The sequence below is a fragment of the Orcinus orca genome, chromosome 3 (assembly GCF_937001465.1).
Source record: "Orcinus orca chromosome 3, mOrcOrc1.1, whole genome shotgun sequence".
Taxonomy (NCBI): Eukaryota; Metazoa; Chordata; class Mammalia; order Artiodactyla; family Delphinidae; genus Orcinus; species Orcinus orca.
The window spans coordinates 10,382,483-10,405,582 of NC_064561.1; the positions used below are offsets into that span (position 1 = coordinate 10,382,483).

A 23,100-nucleotide genomic window follows, 5' to 3' on the forward strand; every position below is an offset into this window, starting at 1 on the left:
ATTAAAGAATGATTCTCAGGTGCCTATAATATTCTATACTTTTTTTTTTTTTTTTTTTTTTGCTGTACACGGACCTCTCACTGTCATGGCCTCTCCCGTTGCGGAGCAACAGGCTCTGGACGCGCAGGCTCGGCGGCCATGGCTCACGGGCCCAGCCGCTCCGCGGCATGTGGGATCTTCCTGGACCAGGGCACGAACCTGTGTCCCCTGCATCAGCAGGCGGACTCTCAACCACTGCGCCACCAGGGAAGCCCTAATATTCTATATCTTAACCAGAGTGTACAGCAGTTAATATAGAAGTGTTCTACCTTGTAAAAATTCATGCAGTTGTACATTCTTCTACATGTTAAATGTAAACAAAATGTGTTGGAAAAAGTTCAGAATTCCAAGGAGAATTTCACCATCTGCAATCTTCATGGGAAGGTTCATTACAGACTTTGTGCAGGCAATGGTAGGTTAGGACACATGAAATATAGAGGTACACAGATGATTTGTAAGCACAACTTAAGAGCTTTATCCAATAGGTAAACTTCTATTAAACATACATCCCTGTGCCAAATAATGTTTCACTTTTGTTACCATATATAAAACTTTATTTTTAAAAACTGACCATCTGTGGACTCTGTTGATTAGTGACTAGTCAATTAGGAGTGAAAAAAGAAAAACAAAAACCTCCCTACCACCACCACACACACAAAACAAAGCAACAAACACATGGAAAACATCTTGGCTTAAAACACTAGGTGTTTATTTTTCTCAAGTAACAAGTCTTTTTTTTTTTTTTTTTTGCGGTACTTGGGCCTCTCACTGTTGTGGCCTCTCCCGTTGCAGAGCACAGGCTCCGGACGCGCAGGCTCAGTGGCCATGGCTCACGGGGCCAGCTGCTCTGCGGCATGTGGGATCTTCCCGGACTGGGGCACGAACCTGTGTCCCCTGCATCGGCAGGCAGACTCTCAACCACTGCGCCACCAGGGAAGCCCAAGTAACAAGTCTTGAAGATATTAAAACATTTTCCCTTCAGCGTTATCACATATCTTCTAAGGGATAATGAATGAATAAAGGATTTCTCACAGTCATTGCATAACTTAGGTTTCTTCCATATATGCATTACTTAGAGGCTTTCTCACATTCTTCACAACCAGTTCTTTTCACTTAGCATTTGGTTGTATGCCTTAAAGATTGAGAGTTCACTGAAAGCTACTTTACATGGATATCATTAAAAGGGGATTTATTGAGCATGAGTTCTCTCATGACGCCGAAGGGGAAAGGATTTACTGAAACCTTGCCCACAGACATTGCATTTATAGGGTTTTTCTTTAGTATGTATTCTTTTGTGCACATTGAGATTACACTTTACACTAAAGGATTTTCCGCAATGATTACACTCGTAGGGTTTCTCTCCAGTGTGAATTCTCATGTGTACTGTAAGGGACACATGCCTGCTAAAAGCTTTTCCACACTCACTGCACTTAAAAGGTTTCTTGTCCCTGGTATGGATTTTCATATGCCTCCCATAAGATAAGAGACCATGGAAGGTTTTCCCACATTCCTTACATTCATGTTTCATTTTCATGTGAATTTTCTTGTGCAAAATAAGGAAAGATTTCACTCTGAAGTCTTTTCCACATTGATTACATGTAAAGGGTTTTTCTCCAGTGTGAATTCTCACATGTTCTTTAAGACATGAACGATCCCTGAAAGCCTTCCCACAGTCATTGCACTTACAGGGTTTCTCTCCAGTATGAATTTTCTTGTGCGTGATAAGGTTGGAGCTCAGCCTAAAAGCTTTCCCACATTGATCACACTTGAAAGGTTTCTCTCCAGTATGTATCCGCAGGTGTACCTTAAGAGATGACTGACTACTCAGGGCTTTACCACAATGGCTACATTCAACGGATTTCTCTCCAGTGTGGATTCTCTCATGTCTTTTAAAATATGGGAGAATACTGAAAGTTTTCCCACAGTCATTGCACGTATAGGGTTTCTCTCCAGTATGTGTTATCTGGTGTATGGCAAGCCTATAGCTTCTACTGAAGGTTTTGGTGCACTGATCACATTTGTAGGGTTTTTCTTCTGAATGAGTCCCTGAATGTTGTCTGAGAAGTGAGCTATCTCGGAAGGTTTTTCCACAGTCACGGCACTCATAGGGCTTCTCCCCGGTATGAATTCTCTTGTGACGCGTAAGGTAAGAGCTTGAGCTGTAGGCTTTCCCACACTGATCACACTTATACGGTTTTTCTCCAGTGTGGATTCTCATGTGCAACTTAATGGATGAATGGCTCTGTAATACTTTACCACACTGATTACACTCAAAAGGTTTCTCTCTAGAGTGAGTTTTTTCATCCTTCTTAAGGTGTGAGATTGAATTTACGACTTTCCCCAAGTCACTGCGTTCATGGGATGTCTCTTCTGTATGTTGTCTCTTGTGCCCAGCTAAGTTAGAACTCCTGAGGAAGGCAATCTCGTCCTTTTTACATTCATAAGATTTTTCCTGAGGAAGAATTCCCTCAGATGGCTTAAGACGTGAAGAATCTCTAAGGGCTTTTGCAGAGTCAAGGTATCGATGGGCTTTCTTGCTAGGGTAAATTTTATTCTGAGTAATGTTAAATTTCACACTCAAGGCTTCAACAATTTCACTGCATTGAATGGGATTGCCTCCAAGACTTTGTTCCTATTGATTAAAATATGAGTTACAATCACAGGATTTATCATGTTCATGACTGAGAATCTCCCCTGACATAAATTCTGATACATCTCATGAGCACTTTATTAGCATGAGAGTTTCACATTTTCTTAGTGAATATGCAGTTTCTGACTGAGTTTATCAGCTTGAATAAGCTGATTGCTCTACCAGATGGCTTCACTGGAGTCTCTTCAACAGATTTAAGATAAAATTGCCTTAGAGTGAGTATCTTAAACATTTAACAACTAATCCCATTATGCAATTATTTACCTTGGGGATTCTCTGTAACCATTTTTGGAACTAAGTTATGAGTTTCCTTCAAATGAATACTTAGAGAATCTTCTGCTTTCTATTGGTGAAATGAGTGTGATATCACTCATATTACCCTCTAGTCCTTTTCTATCTTATAGAATTCTGGACTTCTAATGTGAGGACAAGAAATTATCCCATGTGACTCTTACCTTCTTGCCATTGAGCGTGTATTTCTCCAAAATACCTTGTTTTTGCTGTTGTTGTTTGGTTTTAAGGAGAATCAGCTCATCTGAACAAAGTGGGAAAAAGTTTTGGAAAAGACATGGTGACAATATGCTGACAAAAAGCAGGTAATGCCCCAACCCAATCTGAAACAAATGGGAAACACAACCTCAAGTTCCTAGAGTATAAAATGGTGGCATGTTTAGCACAGGGAACAGATCTTGTAGGCAAGACATTCATATATGCCTGGTGCTCACCCGAACAGGTGTCTTGGTGAATTCTTCTCTCTACTATGTCCATTTCATCTTCCTGCTCCATCTGGGTGATGAGAGGAGGCTTGCTGAGTTGATGTCCTATTATGGGGAAAGATACATATGAGAGGACCATGCAGTATACAACAAAAACTACCATCAAACTGTGACAACAACTTGTTCTTTGAGGTTCTGAAGATAGGCAGTTGTGACTATAAGCAGCAAAATGACAAAATTCTAACAGAGAAAGCAAAAGTAAAGCATTTCAGAGATCAACTTTCCATAAATGGAAAATTGTCTTTCCAAGAGAAATTACTGAACCTTGGTAAGTGAACAGGATCTGTGACATTTTAATTTAAGAATATTCCCATCCCGGGCTTCCCTGGTGGCGCAGTGGTTGAGAGTCCGCCTGCCAATGCAGGGGACACGGGTTCGTGCCCCGGTCCGGGAAGATCCCACATGCTGCAGAGCGGCTGGGCCCGTGAGCCATGGCCGCCAAGCCTGCATGTCCGGAGCCTGCGCGTCCGGAGCCTGAGCGTCCAGAGCCTGTGCTCCGCAACGGGAGGCCACAACAGTGAGAGGCCCGCATACCGCAAAAAAAAAAAAAAAAGACGGGAAATAAGTGTTGGTAAGAATGTGGAGAATTTGGAACCTGCATACGTTGCTGAAGGGAATGTAAAATGATACAGCCAGTTTGGAAAACAGTTTGGCAGCTCCTCAAAATGTTAAGTATAAAGTTACCAAATGACCCAACAATTTTACTCTTAGGCATATATCCAAGATAAAGGACAACATATGTCCACACAAAAACTTGTATGTGAGTGTTTGTAGCAGCACTGTTCGTAACAGCAAGTGTCAAAAACCAAATGTCCATCAACTGATGAATGGATAAACAAAATGTTGTATATCTATGCAAGAGAATATTATTCAGCAATGAATAGGACAGAAGTACTGACATATGCTACAACAAGGATGAACCTTGAAAACATTATGCTAAGTGAAAAAATAAGTCACAAAAGACCACATTTGGTATGATTCCATTAATATGAAATGCTGAATAGGGAAACCTGTAGAAAAGGAAAGTAGATTAGTTGTTGCCAGGGGCTGCAGGCAGGGAGGAATCAAACACCCTATAGGTGGAGCAACAAAAATGTTATGGAATTAGACAGTGGTGACGGTTGCACAGCTATATGAATGTACTAGAAAAAAAAACCCATTGTTTTGTGCACTTCAAATGAGTAAATTATGGTATGAGAATTATGTCTCAATATGGCAATTTTTCTTAAAAGTAAAAGCCTACAGGGCTTCCCTGGTGGCGCAGTGGTTGAGAGTCCGCCTGCCGATGCAGGGGACACGGGTTCGTGCCCCGGTCCGGGAAGATCCCACATGCTGCGGAGCGGCTGGGCCCGTGAGCCATGGCTGCTGAGCCTGCGCGTCCGGAGCCTGTGCTCCCCAACTGGAGAGGCCACAACAGTGAGGGGCCCGCGTACCGCAAAAAAAAAAAAAAAAAAAAAGTAAAAGCCTACAAAAAAAAACCTCCTATAGTCTGTGTCACAAGTCGATTGGGTCTTACTCACCCAAGAAATCCATGCTCAAATTCAGTAAATAAATCAAGGGATTCTGTTAGTCTTACCCAGTGAAACCAAGTTTCTATAGTTCTCTAGCATCACATCTCTGTGCAGTTTTCTCTGAGATGAATTCAGCAATGCCCACTCCTCCTGGGTGAAGTCCACGGCCACATCCTCAAAGGTTATTGAGTTCTAAAATGACAACACATCCTGTCTCAACCAGCCACCAACCCCACCAATGTTGCTGGGGAGAGGATCATGCACCACAGCACTGGAAATGAAACACCTGTTTCACAGTAAATTCAAGATTCTGATGAGGGCTCTTCACTTAACCCAGGATTCAGTTCTCAGAATCTTTCCTTCTCTATTCATGCTCACGCCTTAAGGAATTTCAACCAGCCTCAAGAATTTAAGGCCTCTCTAACACATGATGAAATGTATCTCTCCACTCCTAGCCTGAAAGCTTTCATAATCGTACTCTCTTCTATCTGCAGGGTTAATCAGAGACCTGAACACGTTGCAAGAATGAGAGAAATACTACCTAAATGAAAAAATTATTTCCCACAGAGTGGCCATACATTTTTGAGGCTAAGACAGTCTTATATCCTTCTTTTACTTTTTACTTTTTACTAACAGCACTAAGCAGGAGAGATGCCTGAAAAAAAACTGTAAGTAGTAAGGTAGTAGAAGAATTTTTTTTGGAAGTCCCTTAACCACCATCAGAAGTTTCAAAATGCAGGATGGGTTATGAGGTTCCAGAGTACTGGAAGGAGACGCATTCACCCCAGGGGACAGGAATGTATTTTAGGAGAAAGAAAAAAAATTATGACTCACTTGTAACCCAGAGTGGAAGTTTTCCATCTCTGTGATCCTCTCATGGGCACAGGAAGGGTCTAGGACAGGCAGAGCTAGAGGAGAGGGTGACATGAGTTTCTAGGCACATACATAGTCTCAACTTTCCTAGCAAGGGAAGTTGAAAGTCAGAAAGGTTGAGTTGTTACCCTTCCCAGCTTTATAAAACAAATGGATGGGATAAGGAGATGCCACCCTGAAATTTTCTTCCCTCTCCCCACCATGCACATATGCCCTTCCTCTAAAATCCCAAAGGGCACTGAATCCGACATGAGCAAATTCTGGGGCACCAAGTGTTCACAGAGCTCCATACCCACCTCCTTTCATTTCAGCCCCTTCTTCCCAGTCCCCTGTGGCTACTCAACTCCCTTATTCTATGCCCACTTAATCCTGGTAAAGTGAATCTACCCTAGGAACTCACCACATATAGTGGACAGATGTGGGGCTGCCATTCTGCAAGTCCGTAAGTAGTAAATATGATCAGACAGCAACCAGGAGAACAAGGATGCTCCTCTTACTGCTTCTATGATCCACTCCAGGCAGGGCTCTGAAATAAAGAAATATTAACAAAAGAATTCACAAGCTTTCTGTTTCTCCTTTGCACTTAGGACAGTTACATCACCATGCATCCAATATGTGTTCCTTTCAGATTCAAGCTGTCTGTGATCCTGGGTCATTGTTTTGCACGCCATGTACAACCTCAAAGCAATATAGTGGGTATTCTTGACCTTCTCCATTCCTAATGTACATTCTCCACATTATGAAACCACATTACCCACCACTTATCAAAAATTCCATCTCCACTGAGGCACCTCACTGGCTTCTCCCCTGAATTAGCACCAACATATAGACCTGACCCATTAAAGTCACTGTCACCTGACTCCCATTCTTCATTTTAACTCCCATCCCTGCTCGGATTGAAGATGATTCCATGTTCTTGGGCATAAACTAGCAAACGTCCATGGCTTCCACATCTCAACCAAACACCTTAAATTTATCATCACCTGAGACTCTTGCTCTCTACGAAGGCAAAAAGTCAGACATTCCACTTTCTGAACACAGTAGGTATACTTCCATCTTGTTCACTCTTTTGCCTGTATTGCATCTGCTTTCCTACCTCATAGAAGCTTCCAAGCCATCCATACTTCCACCATATTGCTATTTATAATCCTCATTTCCTTGGCACTACATATGAAATGCCATGACCCATCCCTTCAATAATATATTTTCTAAAACCTCAAATTCCTCTCTGAGGAATCATAACACCTGCCTTAGATAATTCCAACCATCTGTCTATCCTGCCTGGGTAATTCCTATCCAATAAATTATACGGGAAGCACTAAAAATTTGAGTCCACGTACTCTAAATGGGGCTTCAACACTAAAGGAAAAGCCCAACAGGCAATTTAAACTCCTAGTTATCCAAAGACCTTTCCACAATTCCTCCAAGATTTTGAATCTCATATGGTCTCAACCTTATCTCTTCAATAACAAATGATCTTACATCTTACTTTGCAGACAAACTCTTACCAATGAAAGAAGGATTCCTCATTTTCTTGCCACTAGTACAAAAGTAGTTCCACAGCATCATGGTTTCTTTCACTTTGCAAACAAGATATGTCTGCCTTCTTATCTAACGTCAGTATCTGCTACTTTGCTATGTCATGTTTCCCACCTTTGGCACATTTTGAGCTGGATACTTCTTTGTTATGGGGGTACCATCCTATCACTGTAGGATGCTTAGTAGCATCCCTGGACTCTATCCAGTAGTATCCCCTCTAGTTGTGAAAGGGATATTGCCAAATGTCCCCTAGAGGGCAAAATTTCCCCTTTAAGAACCACTGGTCTAATCCCTTCCTACCTTCTCAGAAAGCTTGCTTTATTAATTATTCCTTTGCTCTTTTCCATCACCATCAACTTCTACTCCACTGTACTCATACTTCCAACATTGAAACATAATGAAAGATGTCCCATCTTACAATAAAGTCCTACTGTATAGCACAGAGTACTGTATTCAATATCCTATGATAAACCCTAATGGAAAAGATTAAAAAAAAAAAGGAATGTTAAAAAAATGAAGAGAAAGTGCATGGGCTTGGAGACAGGTATTTTCCTTACTAATTTTTTTTCCTTTTTCCTTTATAATTTTTCTAAAGTTTGAGAGTTGTCTTAAAATAAGTGATTGCATTTTTTTACATCTTCTAAATATTGCCTTGTATTTTCTAATACATATAGCCTTGCATCTCTTCTTTGTAAATAAATGTTCTTGGTCATCTGAAAAAAATTAAAAATCTCCCATCTTGAAACAAATTCATGCCTTTGGGTCCCCCTTAGCCCTACAGTTACTGCTCAGTCCCTCTTGCTTTTCTCCATCCAGCTTCTGGAAAGACTGGTCTACCCTCTCATTCTCCCCATTTCCTCACCTCCCTTAATTACACTCCAAACTGGTTTCTGTCTCACCACCACCTCACTGACACTGCTCTGCCAAGACTGCCAAGGATTTAAGAGGATTAATCCAGTGAATGCCATCCTGTCTTTGACTTAGTTCGTTCATCAGAAAAATTCTATCACTACTTTCTTCTATAAATCAGCCTCTGTTCTGGGCTTTTGTTACCATTATCTCCTGGTTGGCATCCGTAAGGCCAGCAGGTCCGGGTAAGGGCCCAGGGAGTCAGACGGAACCCCCGCCAGGGTGGTTAATGCAGCCGGACACACGAGCGGCATCAGCCCGGGACTTTGCACTCGGCCCCGGTCTTCCCGCTCCCCGAGGGGCGGAACCAACGGCTCTGAGGCTGATGCAACCGCCCGCTTCCCCGAGGGCCGGGACCAACGGCTCTGAGGCTGATGCAACCGCCCGCTCCCCGAGGGGCGGGACCAACAGCTCTGAGGCTGATGCAACCGCCCGCTCCCCGAGGGGCGGAACCAACGGCTCTGAAGCTGATGCAACCGACATCCGACATTGCCACAACATCCAAAAGATTACCAAAAAAGGGGTTTGCTTCACACAGCAAGCGTCTCCCCTGCGTCCACCCCTATAAATTTTGTTCGCGCCCGCACCCAGGCGCGACTTCTCTGGCCCCTTTCTCTCGGACCAGTGAACCTCGCCCGGGAGCGTTCCCAAATAAAGCTTGTTTAAGCTCTCCTCCGTTTTTGGTGCCGTTCCTTACAGCATGTTATTTCTCTGGCCACTGTCTTTCAGGATCATTGGCCAGCTTCTCTCCCACTGTTGACTGTCCTCAAGGCTCAGTCCTGGCCCTTATCTCTCACCTTATTCTGTGTATTCCACATCTATGCATTCCCTTGAAATTAAATTCCATCTCGGGACTTCCCTGGTGGCGCAGCGGAAGACTCTGCTCCCAATGCAGAGGGCCCGGGTTAGATTCCCTGGTCAGGGAACTAGATCCCACATGCATGCCACAACTAAGAGTTCGTCTGCCACAACTAAGGAGCCCAGGTGCCGCAACTAAGACCCGGTGCAACCAAATAAATATTAAAAATAAATAAATTCCATCTCTATGCTCATAACACCCAAATCTCCAGTTTGAGAACTCAAATCTGAGCTTAAGACCCATGTATCCTGCTGCCTTTTCAACTATGGCCATCTAAACGTTTTGCAGGCACCTTGGATGAAGCTTATCAGACTGAACTTATCTCTTCCCCAGAACTTTTCACTTCAAGCATCTGCACTCTCAGTAAGGAGTACTAATGCTCTAGGTATTCAGAGCAGGCAGAAGGCATCACTGGTATCGCACCCTTTACCCCACCCCCACAGCTGTAATTAATTAAAACTGAAGATTAATTATTTGATAAGCACTTCTCCCCTCCTGTGGGCTGGACTCAACTAAAACCCACAGAATCCTTGACTCCTCTCCCCTAAGCCCACAACAGCCATTGAAATTTTAAAATATGGGCACACTTCCTCCCCCATCCCCCAAAGGCAGCAATCACCTGAAACCTAAAACTATTCCTTTGTAGACTTCACCCTACCCCACAGCAGAAACTGACAGGGACTAATGCAAGCCACACCCTCTCTCCACCCAACTCCAGTCATTTCAATGGTGCTCTCTCCACAGAAAATCTCAACTACTAAATTCTTCCCCGTTCCCTGCCACACATGGATAATTTTTCCTTTGTCATTTTTCTGTCCATTTAAATGTCATTTCCTCAGAATCACCTTTATTGTGAGCCCCATATTTAATATAAAGCCAATCTTATTGTCTGAGTCTCCCTATGTAGCCCTCAGAATTTGTAATTATATATTTAGTTCTTTGCTTACTTCTATTTTCTCTTCCACTAGATTGTAATGTCCAAGAGAATGGCCTTTTCTTATTAAAACTCTATACCCAGTCACTAGCACATCACTAGCCACATCGTAAAGTGTACAGCATTCTGGGTGCAGAAATGAATGAGTATGGATTCCACCTTCAATCTATCCCCCCAAATCATCACTTTGTTCTACTTTGTAGCCACCAAGAGTCTAGATGACCATCACTCATTCCTAAATCCTACTACTAACCCTTAATCTTTTCTCCACCAGTCAAGCTTGTCCTCTGTACTCCATCCTCACCCAGCATCCTCATGGTGCAGCTAGCTCTGCTAAACACAAATCTAATTGTTGATGCCCCGGCTCACAATGGCTTCCAACCGGCATTAAATTAAATTAAACCCTGAACGTGCTTTCCAGATTACAAGTCACGTGGCTGAGACTCTTGCAATCTAGTTCACTTTCCTCCTCTCTTGCTTCTTTTCTCAGCCATGTCCTGTCTTGCTCACACCCTGGTACAATCCAGGGATTTTAGCTGCTTCAGGGATTTTACATGTGCAGAGTCCTGCTAAAATGTTCTCCCCATTCCTGGCCCCATCACAGCCTAGCCCACTGCCTGTCTGTATCCTAGTCATTTCTAAGACTGGATTTTGGCTTCAATAAATTTTTTTTTTCCAAGAGACTTTATGAGCCCTTAGACTGAGTCCTCCATTGACATGCTCTCATTTAAAATAACTCAGGGATTTCTCTGGTGGTCCAATGGTTAACACTCCCTGCTCCCAATGCAGGGGGCATGGATTCATTCCACCGCTGGTCAGGGAACTACAATCCCACATGCCATGGGCAGGGCCAAACAATAATTTAAAAAATAAAATAACTCAAAACCAGCTATCATTTACAAGTAGGCTTGATGGTTGGACTGTAAACTCCAGGGGACCTAACCCTTATAAATTTTGTTTGCCACTGTACCCGTGGGCCTGAGCAAACAGGAACAGGCTCGATGTAGGCATGTAATAAATATTTGTGGACCACTGACAGGAGACAAAAACTCACCCGGGGAATTTTTCAGTGTGCACACACTAAATGATAAGAATAGGGGACTTCCCTGGTGGCGCAGTGGTTAAGAGTCCGCCTGCCAATGCAGGGGACACAGATTCAAGCACTAGTCCAGGAAGATCCCACGTGCGGCAGAGCAACTAAGCCCGTGCGCCACAACTACTGAGCCTGTGCTCTAGAGAGCCCATGAGCCACAACTACTGAAGCCTGTGCACTTAAAGCCCGGCTCTGCAAAAAGAGAAGCCACCACAATGAGAAGCCCGCACACCACCACGAAGACCCAACTCAGCCAAAATAATAATAATAAACAAATAATAAATTTTTAAAAATAAATAATAAATGATAATCACTAAAATATATGTAATACATGATAAAAACAAGAAGCTTGGGCTTCCCTGGTGGCGCAGTGGTTGAGAGTGCGCCTGCTGATGTAGAGGACACGGGTTCGTGCCCCGGTCCGGGAAGATCCCACATGCCGCGGAGCGGCTGGGCCCGTGAGCCATGGCCACTGAGCCTGCGCGTCCGGAGACTGTGCTCCACAACGGAAGAGGCCACAACAGTGAGAGGCCCGCGTACCGCAAAAAAAAAAAAAAAGAAGCTTGTTAGTGAGTTTTTAAAATAATGTGAATTCTATTTAAGTAAAGGAAGCATCAAATTCTGTAAGAGAATACTCTTTTATAACCAAATTACTTGCACTTAAAAGTTGATGACTAATTTGCTTTTATTATGTTTTATATGGTTTGGGGAAAAGCAAATATTTAATTAACACAGCACGAGGTAAAACTCATTCCATACAAAGTCAATTGAACTCTCATTTCAGGTAGTACCTTAATGAAATTTGCATCACTTTTTAAAGAATGTCTTGACTTTCAAGCGTTGGGGGTTGTCAGGTTAGCTGAGCTCGCTTGAAAAGAACAAAGCTGACCTTAATAGTAGAACTCATAATTAAAAGGTAATAAATTGCCCATCCTGACACCCTGTGAACAAAGCCTTTGTGGATGAAAAACTGCAGTCTGCCTCTACAAGGTAACTAGCCACTGCAGTGGCTGACCTTCAATACACCCTGAAAGGAGTGCGGGGCAGAGCTGGGGAATGAGCGCTCTGTGCTCTGGGAAAAACAGGCAGAACAGGTCTTCAGACAGTTAGATATTCTTCAGGAGAAGATTTTATGAGACCAATTCCTTGCATCTTCTTATATCTAGAAAAGGACTAAAATCATTGACAGAGACATCTGTTCCTCATGACTAGTAGCAACCCTCTGCCAACCTGTGTGCTTCATTGCACGTGTCCTCCTTCACCCAAATCACATGTATACTGACCTCCCCCTTACCTTTATGGGACCAGTTCCTCAGAGCTATCTGAGAGGCTGTCTCCTAGGATATAGTCCTCATTTTACCCCAAATAAAACCTAACTCACAACTCGCACGTTGTGCACTTTTTTCAGTCGACGCTTACCCAACATAAATAACTGAAAAATTTCATTTCACAAGATACCTCAATCTCAAATGCACCCGGATGCCCACAGTCAAGAGAAAATGTTCTGCAGGGTAAAAATTATCTTACAACGTGAAGGGAAGTGGGGAGCCCCTGCCACAAGCTCTTATTCGTTACTCACCGAAAGACACAGAAATCCACAGTCAGCGAGGTAAGAGCTTGGACCAGGCTGATGTCCACATACTTCTCAGCTACAGCAAGCTTTCTGTCTGGAGAAATGCACAAGGTCACTGACTTTTATCTATGATAACTATGACAACTGAAAGGACTAAAGGCTTAAAAGACACACCCTATTCTCCCTGACTAGATTTACACAGTCATCTAGCCCAAACAGTAACAGGCTCAGTGTTACTGATTTATACAGGATTATTGTTAAACCAAAGAATACACACCCTGTTTACACTAGTTCCTTTTAATTGTACAAGTAAAGATACAAGTTCAGTCGTCCCTCAGTATCTGCAGAGGATTGGTTCCAGGACCACCACCCCACGCATACCAAAAGCCAAAGATGTTCAAGTCCCTTATGTAACATGGTGTAGTATTACATTCTGCCCTCCCATTCAGCGGGTCCCGCGTCTGCGGATTCAGCCAATCGCGGATCTACCGACCCCCAGGGTCGACTGTATTCAGTGGTATCAATAGAGTGGTTCGCTGCCTACGAAAGTCTAAATCGTTGAGTATTTTTACAGGGTAATTATTCATTCATTGAATTGATGTTTATTGAGTACTTACTGTATACCATGCACTATTCTAAATACCAGGAATGTAAAATAAACAACACAACATATACACAGAAAAATCAAATAAGGAAGAAAGCAAATGACGGGACTTCCCTGGTGGTCCAGTGGCTAAGACTCCGCGCTTCCAATGCAGGGAGCCCAGGTTGCATCCCTGGTCAGGAAACTAGATCCCACATGCCGCGAGGAAGATCCCGCACGTGGCAATGAAGATCTGGCGCAGCCAAATAAATAAATATTAAAAACAAAAAAGAGGGCTTCCCTGGTGGCGCAGTGGTTGAGAGTCCGCCTGCCGATGCAGGGGACACGGGTTCGTGCCCCGATCCGGAAAGATCCCAGATGCCGCGGAGCGGCTAGGCCCGTGAGCCATGGCCGCTGGGCCTGCGCGTCCGGAGCCTGTGCTCCGCAACGGGAGAGGCCACAGCAGTGAGAGGCCCGCGTACCGCCAAAAAAAAAGGAAAAGAAAAAAAGAAAATGGCAAATGCTAGAAGAAAAGTAAATGGTAACGGGGTACCTGAATGACTAGTAGTAGTTGAACACAGGCACTCGTTGCGGAGCCGATGTTCCAGCGGAGACCTTGACAAGGCTGATTAAAACGTTGCTTGACATAACCGAGGCTGGATTGACTTAGGAGAGCGAGACCGTTTATTTGTGAGAACTTCCTGCCCTATAACTTTTTAGCTCTGCGTCAGTCCCAGATCCCCACCCCTCCTCCACGTGCCTGACAACAAACATTTCCTGCCTCCTCTTTTCCTGTTGTTGCAATTATTTAAAACACTTTAAGTTTCAAGGCACTTCCCCACTCCTCCACCATCCTGCACTTTACCCCCAGCCCCCGCTCACCTTCACCCCCACTATCTTCCCAGCCCCGCCCACAAAGCAGTTTTTTATGAGTCCCTCCTTCCCTCTCCAGCCACTGGCCTCCGCATATTAAAGCTTTGTTCCTACATTCCCTCCCCGAAATGATTCTGGCTAACAATAGGCGTTTCTGCCTGCTGCAATAGTCCCTCTTAATAAAGTCATTCCTTACTGACATTCGAAGTGGCATTTTTCTTTTTTTTTTTTAATTTGACAATCTGAATTACAAAGGCCAACTGTAGGAAGATCTGGGAGAGGACATTTCAAAGGAGAGAAATGCCAGAAACGCTGATATAAAAGCCTTGAGGCATGAATAAAGCTTGGGGAGTTTGAAGAACAGAGAACCCCTCTCAGTGGTGCGCTGAAAGTCCACACTGCAGAGCTGATCATACAGCTCTTCCCAACTCTGCCTTCAATGACTGAGAGCTCGAATTTGCGGTGGGAGAATTTACACCTCAGAAATCGACCAGTGCTACAAATCAGATCTTTTTCCTGACTTCCCAGCAAACCATTGCCTCTAATTGTTGGTTCCCATTCTGGGTATAATAATGGCACCTAACTCATGGGTTGCCACGATTTCCTGGCTCGCATAGTAATATTTTATCAGTTCCTATTTGGGTCGGGCACTGTGTTAAGCCATGGTGAGCAAAAACTGTTCTCTTGTAGCTGCATTTTACAGGGCCTTTCATCAGATAATTTTCAGAGTCTTGGATCTCAGTACAGTCATAGGTGAGTGCCGTCAATGACTAGAGCCCCAAATTAAGAACCCTGGCCGAGGGGGAGAGTCAGAGGAGGCTACCTGAGCAGGCGCTCCTGATGCAAAAAATCTAGACGCTATAGAGATGCACTCGTTAGTGTTTCCAAAATGGGATGCAGACAGTATTTTAAAGACTGTGTATTTTAATATGTATTAGAAAATATCACCAGCACCAAAAAACAAACAAACTTTGCTGAGTTTGAAAGAAGAGCCAGGGGCTTCCCTGGTGGCTCAGTGGTTGAGAGTCCGCCTGCCGATGCAGGACACGGGTTCGTGCCCCGGTCCGGGAAGATCCCACATGCCGCAGAGCGGCTGCGCCCGTGAGCCATGGCCGCTGGGCCTGCGCGTCCGGAGCCTGTGCTCTGCAACGGGAGAGGCCACAGCGGTGAGAGGCCCGCGTACCGCAAAAATAATAATAATAATAAAAAAAGAAAAGAAGAGCCAGGGCTTCCCTGGTGGCGCATGGTTGAGAGTCCGCCTGCCGATGTAGGGGACACGGGTTCATGCCCCGGTCCGGGAAGATCCCACATGCCGCGGAGCGGCTGGGTCCGTGAGCCATGGCCACTGAGCCTGTTGGGCATCTTGATCATCCCAGACTGTGAGCTTTGGTACAAGAGGCAGGAGAGAGGAAAGGCCACATGCTTACCCCGGCTCAGGGGATTAGCAAGCCAGTAGTTTCCTTCCCTCTGCTGCAGGATTGGAGTGAAGAGAAAAAACTTGGGCTAATGAGGAGCTTTGGAGACAAGGCCCCTAGGGCCAGAGAAAAACTGTAAATATACTGAGTGTCCCCTATCAACACAATCTCACAGCAACCAACCAGAAAGCTTTGCTACCTTGTTGCTTCTTAGAGAATGTGTATTGTCCAGAAACTGCACACATGACTGTCTCCTTGAAATTCGCAAGCATCCGTTTATCTTCAACATCTACATCCTGGGGAGAAACTCAGCCCCTGTGGTCTCCTGTGGAGCCATCCTGGAGATACAGAAATCCTTGTAAGTTCTAGAGGAAAGGGGGCAACATTATTATTGTTATCATTATTTTTCCTATTTGGAGGTAGTCCTAGGTTAATTAAGTAGGAAGTCTAAACCAATTGTTCTCACGATGTGTCCCTAGACCAGCAGCCAGGTCTGGGTTCATGGGTGTGCAACCAGAAGAGCCACAGAGGACCCCACTCTTGGTTGAATGCTCTGCTATCACTGTCTTGACATTTTTTCAACATGGGGTCCCACATTTTCATTTTGCACTGGGACCCAAAAAATTATGCAGCAGGTTCTACCAGTCATATCAGCATTACCTGGGGAGTTCTCTGAAATGCAATTTCTCAGACTTCATCTAGACATGCTGAAACTCTGGGGTGGTGCCCAGCAACCTGTGTTTTAAGAAACCCTTTAGGTGACTCTGACGCCTGGTCAAGAGTGAGAATCACTGTCTAACTGCCCTCCCGATTTTTCTGGCCTATTTCCAAGTCCCCGGCACTAGATTTGCAATTGCTTGTGGCTCTGCTGACCCCTTTCTCTCACCTTAAAATTGCATGGGCCAATTCACTACTCAAAGGAATCAATACTTCTCAAAATTTTCTGAGAATTCCAGGCTGCTCCAGTGCATCCCTTTATGTCCCGGGAAGGGAAGGAGGAGAACTGTGCTGTTGAATCCTCACACTGCTGGTTTTGGATCCAACCCTTTAAGGAAGACACTGAGATTCAAGGAAAGGGGCTCAGTCTCCCCAGACAACTTGCTGCTTGCTGTGATTAAGGATCCTCATGGAATTTTCAAGATGGTCCTCTTTCTTCACAACTCATAAGTGTTGTCCCTGGATGTTCTCTCTCTTCTGCCTCTTCCTCTTCCTCCTTTACATTCCTGTCCTCTCCGCCCTAAACCCTCCAACACACGCCACTCAAAGGGAGGGATCAGGTCGCGATCTCCTCAAGTCCTGGTAATCGTAATATAAATAATATGAATAATTGCAGCAACATGGATGGACCTAGAGATTATCATAATAAGTCAAGTAAGTCAGACAGAGAAAGATAAATACCATATGATATGACTCATATGTGGAATCTATTTTTTTAAAAAATGATGTAAATAAATTTATTTACAAAACAGAAACAGACTCACAGATTTCAAAAACAAACCTATGGTTACCAAAGGGGAAACGTGGTGGGGAGGGATAAATTAGGAGCTTGAGATTAACATACACACAGTACTATATATAAAATAGGTAAACAACAAGGACCTACTGTATGGCACAGGGAACTCTACTCAATATTAGGTAATAACCTATATGGGTAAAGAATCTGAAAAAGAATGAATATACGTATATGTATAATTGAATCATTTTGCTGTACACCTGAAACTAAAACAACATTGTAAATCAACTATACTCCAATAAAATTTTAAAATAATAAGGATATGAATAATGAACGTGTTAGGGAGGGGAAATATCCCCTCCTCCTTCTTGAGTTCTTCTGGGCGATCTAATAATTAAATTGACACAAGACAGATTAAAAGGAGAAACAAAAATTAAGTCATACATACAGAAGTCTCATAGAAATAGGATCTAAGAAGTGACCAAGGCAGGCAGCTTTTATACTTTTTAGACAAAAGAACAATAAATTTGTGAGGAGTTGACCATACAAAGAAAAATAGGCTTGGATGGCTAATTAATGAAGAAGTAACAAGATCTGTTTATATAGCCTTCTTGGCCCTGGGCTCCCTATCTCTGGTGATAAGGATTTTTCCATCCTCCTGGTACAGGGAGGGTACCTTTTCACAGGGGAGATTTATTTTCTGCTTTCAAGGAGACAGAGGGGAGGGTCAAAGTGTCCCTCTCACATTGGACATTTTTGTGAAGTTTTTTTTTTTTTTTTTTTTGGCTGGGCTGTGTGGCTTGCAGGATCTTAGTTCCCTGACCAGGGATTGAACCCAGGCCCCCTGCATTGGGAGCGTAGACTCTTAACCACTGGACCACCAGGGAAGTCCCTAAAGTAACTTTAATTCAAAATAATCATTATGACACTTTGGCATATTTGGGGGTGGCCTGGTCTGAGCCCCAATAAATGCATACTCTGCTGTGGGCTTTATTTTTTTCCTTTTCACATGTACTCCTGAAATGTAGGGTACTCCTACATTCTCACTCCCATTATCCAGATGGGAAACAAAATCTCAAACATGTTCAAGGATTTTCCTCCTTGGCTTTATACAGAATTTGAATCCAGATGTGGCTGATTCCACACCACGCTTTAGGAATTTCTACAGCAGTAATTCTTGAAGTGTGACCCCCTGACCAGCAGTATCAGCATCAACATCACCTGGGGACTTGTTAGAAATGCAAATTCTTGGACTCCACCCCAGACCTAGTCAATCAGAAACTCTAGGGTAGGACCCAGAGATCTGTTTAACAAACACTTTGGGTGATTCTGATGCACACTAAAGTTTAAAAGCCATAGTGCCATTGTAAGTACTATCTTCCTTGAGAATAACCAACTTATCAGTGTCCTTATTTTGTCCCCTGGTAGGTGGAGCATGGAGGCTGGGTGTTGAAAGCTCTGTAATTCTCATTATCCTTTTAGCCTCTGATCCCTGGGGACTCATTATGGATGGCTCCTTCCCCCTTATTCCTAAGAACAATTGGTAGACACTTGGAGAACCGCCTAGTCAGTCCTTTCTTGCCTCTTTGGAAAGGTCCAAAGATCCTGAAGTAGACTGAGGGGACAGAGTTGGTAAGGATCTAAGTCTGTCTCCTGCCGTGGATTCTTCCAGGAGACAGCACTCACCCAGTTATTTCTAAGCCGGACTTGGATGTGATCCTACCAAGAACAGGAGGAGGTAAGATCTGAGTCTCCATGAATGGTGTTAAATATTCCCTGATCTGCAGGATTCTCTGGCTGAGGGAGGAGCATAAAACAGAAGCGAGGGTGGGGTTTTGTTCCCTAAGAACATCTATGAAGTTCGAGAAATGAGGGGCAACTGATTTCTCGCAGCACAGTGGGCCGGAGCATGAGTAAAGCAAACCAGAAAGAGTTCCTTCGGGATTTTTTATGAATTCATTTATTTTTTTAACCATGACAAAATATATCAAATAAAATGTACCCTTTAAGCTATTTTAAGTATGCAGTTCAGTAGCATTAAGTTCAATCCCATTGTTGTGCAACCATCACCACCATCCATCCCCAGAACAGTTTTCATGTTGCAAAACTGAAACTCTGTCCTCATGAAACACTACCCCTCCCCATTCTGCCATCCCCCCAGCCCCTGGCAACCACCCTTCTGCCTTCTACTCTCTGTATGAATTTGACTACTCTAAGTACTTCATATAAGTGGACTCTTACCGCATTTTTCTTTTCGTGACTGTTTTTTTTTCACTTAGCATTATGTCCTCAAGGTTCATCCATGTTGTAGCATGTGTCAGAATGCCTTTCCTTTTTAAGGCTGAATAATATTTAATATTCCACTGTATGTATATTCCACATTTTGCTTATTCATTCATCTGTCACTGGAGACATGGGCTGCTTCCACCTTTCGGTTATTGTAAATAATGCTGCTAAGAACATGGGTGTGTAAATAGCTCTTGGAGATCCTACTATCAGATCTTTTGGATGCAGACCCAGAAGTGGAATTGCTGGATCATATGGTAATTCTATTTTTAATTTTTTGAGAAGCTCTTCAATATTTTCTTTAAGAAAAACAGAGGGCTTCCCTGGTGGCGCATTGGTTGAGAGTCCGCCTGCCGATGCAGGGGACACGGGTTCGTGCCCTGGTCCGGGAAGATCCCACATGCCGCGGAGCGGCTGGGCCTGTGAGCCATGGCCGCTGAGCCTGCACGTCCGGAGCCTGTGCTCCGCAGCGGGAGAGGCCACAACAGTGAGAGGCCCGCGTACCGCAAAAAAAAAAAAAAAAAGAAAAAAGAAAAACAGAAAACAACAAGGTCCTACTGTATAGCACAGAGAACTATATTCAATATCCTATGATAAACCATAATGGAAAAGAATATGAAAAAGAGTATATATACATTACATATATAATATATAACATATATATTATATATTATACATAACGGTGACTTTGCTGTTCAGCAGACATTGGCACAACATTGTAAATCAACTATACTTCAATAAAAAATTAAATTAAATTAAAAAACATAAATAATCAATAACAGAAAGGAAACCTAAATACACTGAAAAAATATGAAAAGGATTATGCCAATATATGTGTTATGGTCTAAAAGTTTGTGTACCCCCAGAATATATGTGCTGAAATCCTAACCCCCAAATATGATGGTATTATGAAGTGGGGCCTTTGGGAGGTGCTTAAGTCATGAAGGTAGAGCGCTCATGAATGGGATTAGTGTCTTATAAAAGAGATCCCTCACCCCTTCTGCCAGGTAAGGATGTAAGAAGTCTCTAGCCTCCAGGCCGAACCTCCCTCCATCACTCAACATGCTGGCACCCTGATCTCAGACTTTCATTCCAGCCTCCAGAATTATGAGAAATAAACTCCTATTGTTTATAAGCTAAAAAAAAAAAAAAAAAAAGAACGAAAAAGAAAAACAGAAAAATTACAAAATCTCTTTCTTGCCTTTTCAAACTTTCCAAATGTTGAAATTTCATTCATGTTTCTGGAATTGTGACAGTTAAACAGATCAGTCTGTGCATCAGAAAATTAAGGGGAAGAGGAGCATCCTTAAGTAAGCTCAATATTTTCTCTTCCATAAAGACTAATATAACAATAACTATTCTGTTATTAATAAAAAACAATAATGGCAATGAGAGCCAATATTTCTGGAGTATTCCCTATGTCCCTAGTACTCAGAACGTTTCCTATCTAATGCATATGTCTTATTAATTTGAAGGACACAAATGTCCTTTGAACTTTGCTCAACTTCTTTTCCTTTGTGACTAGTCACCTGACCTTCCTCCTTTGCTTCATAAACCATTGCCTGGGTTCTGATCTTGTCAAGGGGTCTGGATGTTAGCATTGGCTAGTTCATGAGTTCCCTCCCACATGCCAGCCAGTGTGAAGGCAGAGCTTAAAAATGCTCACTTGTTTCCTTTGCTCTCTCAAGACTCTATGCATTCCATCCTCCCTTCACTTCTGTTACAAATATGTGTCCTTCCAAAGCTCATATTCTGAGATGAATAATTTGCTTTTGATTTGAGCAGGAAATGACACATCTTCATCAGTTATGTGTCCTGCTGGTATTTGCACACCAGCTCCTAGAATTATTCACTCTTGAAGCTTTCTCAATGAAACCACATGGAGTGTCAGTTTTACAAGGTAAATTCATTGCTGAGAGTACCTTGCCCCGTGTGTAATTATTACAGGGCCCAGATGTTGGAAGAACTTGAATGCCAAAGTGAAGACTTGGGGGTTTATTGGGTAGAATGCCATTGAAGTGTTCCAGAAGGATGTGCTGGACCTTCCCTGGCACGCTTGGGAAGAAGATTGCTCTGCAAAAATGCACAGGGTTAAATGCATTCAAGAGTACTTGTAGGGGCTTCCCTGGTGGCGCAGTGGTTAAGAATCCGCCTGCCAATGCAGGTAACACGAGTTCGAGCCCTGGTCCAGGAAGTTACCACACGCCACGGAGCAACTAAGCCCATGCACCACAACTACTGAGACTGAGCTCTAGAGCCCACGAGCCACAACTACTGAGCCCACGTGCCACAACTACTGAAGCCCGTGCGCCTAGAGCCCGTGTTCCGCAATGAGAAGTCACTGCAATGAGAAGCTCGCGCCCCGCAACAAAAAGTAGCCACCACTCGCCACAGCTAGAGAAAGCCTGCAAGCAGAAACGAAGACCCAACGCAGTCAAAAATAAATAAATAAATTTTTAAAAGAAAGAGTACTTGGAGGGTAGGGGATAATTACAAAGCCATTGCCATATAGACATGTCCAAAAAGGTAGCTACCAAGGAACAACTAGTTGAAAGAAATATGCTATAAAATGACTCTTTCTGAGTTTCTAGACTTGCAGGATCTCAGTTCCCTGACCAGGGACTGAACCTGGGGCCACAGCAGCGAAAGCGCCGAGTTCTAACTACTGGACTGCCAGGGAACTCCCTAAATCAGTTTTTCAGAAAAAGCATTAGCTATTCTTGTTTTAAGGGCCAGACAGGAATTTCCCCTACAGGTATGACACTTCCACAATAGACAAGATGTAGATTCATTTAACCTTTTCTTATAAATGTCCCTCACTGTAGGCTGATGGCAAATGACAGATTGCAGCAAAACAATTCTTTCTATATAGACAGGTTCCAATAGAGTGGTTTGATCCAATTTGTAAAAAGTAGACTATTTAAAGGAATGGATTAATGATATTATTTATCACATTGAGACAGCAAAGAATCTGAGCTTATAATTTCCAGCAATACCTGAGATTTGCCATTCTGAGCAGACTCAGTATAAAGTTAACTACAGAGTTAAAATTCTCTGAGAAAGTGCAGTCATCCAACCAGGTTTGACCCTATGTGAAGAAACGAGAATTTAATCACAGATTTTATTTATTTATTTAATAAATTTATTTTAGGCTGTGTTGGGTCTTCACTGCTGTGCATGGGATTTCTTTAGTTGCAGTGAGCGGGGGCTACTCTTTCTTGCAGTGTGCAGGCTTCTCATTGCAGTGGCTTCTCTTGTTGCAGAGCACAGGCTCTAGGTGCATGGGCTTCAGTAGTTGTGGCTTGCAGGCTCATTAGTTGTGGCTCTCAGGCTCTAGAGCACAGGCTCAGTAGTTGTGGCACACAGGCTGAGTCACTCCGGGACATGTGGGATCTTCACGGACAAGGGCTTGAACCCATGTCCCCTGCATTGGCAGGCGATTCCTAACCACTGCACCACCAGTGAAGCCCTAATCATAGATTTTAAAATGCCATGCAGGCATGATAGTTCTTAAAAAAATAAAATATTTTAATTTTTAATAAAATGTTTTAAATTTTAGTATTAGAACAAAATGTATGGTACTTAGAAGTCATTAAAAAATTACTTGGTGAAGGAAGAAATGAGTAGAGCAACCAGAAGGGAATAATTGTTTAAATGACTTCTCTCAAACAAGTGATGTCTGTGTGTCTGTTTCATGGTAATTCATGTCTCTATTTTCCAGTAGACTCATCAAC

General features: G+C 43.2%; 1 protein-coding gene across 3 annotated transcripts; it reads right to left on the reverse strand.

Moving 5' to 3' along the window:
• Positions 1 to 648: 648 nt before the first annotated feature.
• Positions 649 to 14,016, reverse strand: LOC101279657 (zinc finger protein 883-like). 3 transcript variants are annotated; one of them, XM_033401338.2, is made up of 8 exons: positions 13,893 to 14,016; positions 12,763 to 12,850; positions 6,250 to 6,375; positions 5,811 to 5,884; positions 5,042 to 5,168; positions 3,415 to 3,510; positions 3,145 to 3,224; positions 649 to 2,671 (listed from the first exon to the last, which is right to left on the reverse strand). In XM_033401338.2, the coding sequence occupies exons 3-8, from the start codon at positions 6,278 to 6,280 to the stop codon at positions 1,229 to 1,231; spliced, it is 1,851 nt and encodes a 616-aa protein (XP_033257229.1). In that variant the 5' UTR covers positions 6,281 to 6,375; positions 12,763 to 12,850; positions 13,893 to 14,016; the 3' UTR covers positions 649 to 1,228. The 3 variants fall into 3 exon arrangements, with proteins under 3 accessions (XP_033257229.1, XP_049563073.1, XP_033257230.1); XM_049707116.1 differs by lacking the exons at positions 12,763 to 12,850; positions 13,893 to 14,016 and adding an exon at positions 8,442 to 8,568; XM_033401339.2 differs by lacking the exons at positions 12,763 to 12,850; positions 13,893 to 14,016 and having other exon boundaries at positions 6,250 to 8,099.
• Positions 14,017 to 23,100: the final 9,084 nt, after the last annotated feature.

What these genes read in the sequence shown, in the direction of transcription:
- LOC101279657 (XM_033401338.2), bottom strand. Translation starts at nt 6,280, where the DNA reads ATGGCAGCCCCACATCTGTCCACTATATGTG. An exon ending in ACTTCCACTCTGGGTTACAA is followed by an intron (nt 5,169 to 5,810) that starts GTGAGTCATAAT and finishes TTGTCATTTTAG; the next exon opens with AACTCAATAACCTTTGAGGA. An exon ending in TAGAAACTTGGTTTCACTGG is followed by an intron (nt 3,511 to 5,041) that starts GTAAGACTAACA and finishes TCCCCATAATAG; the next exon opens with GACATCAACTCAGCAAGCCT.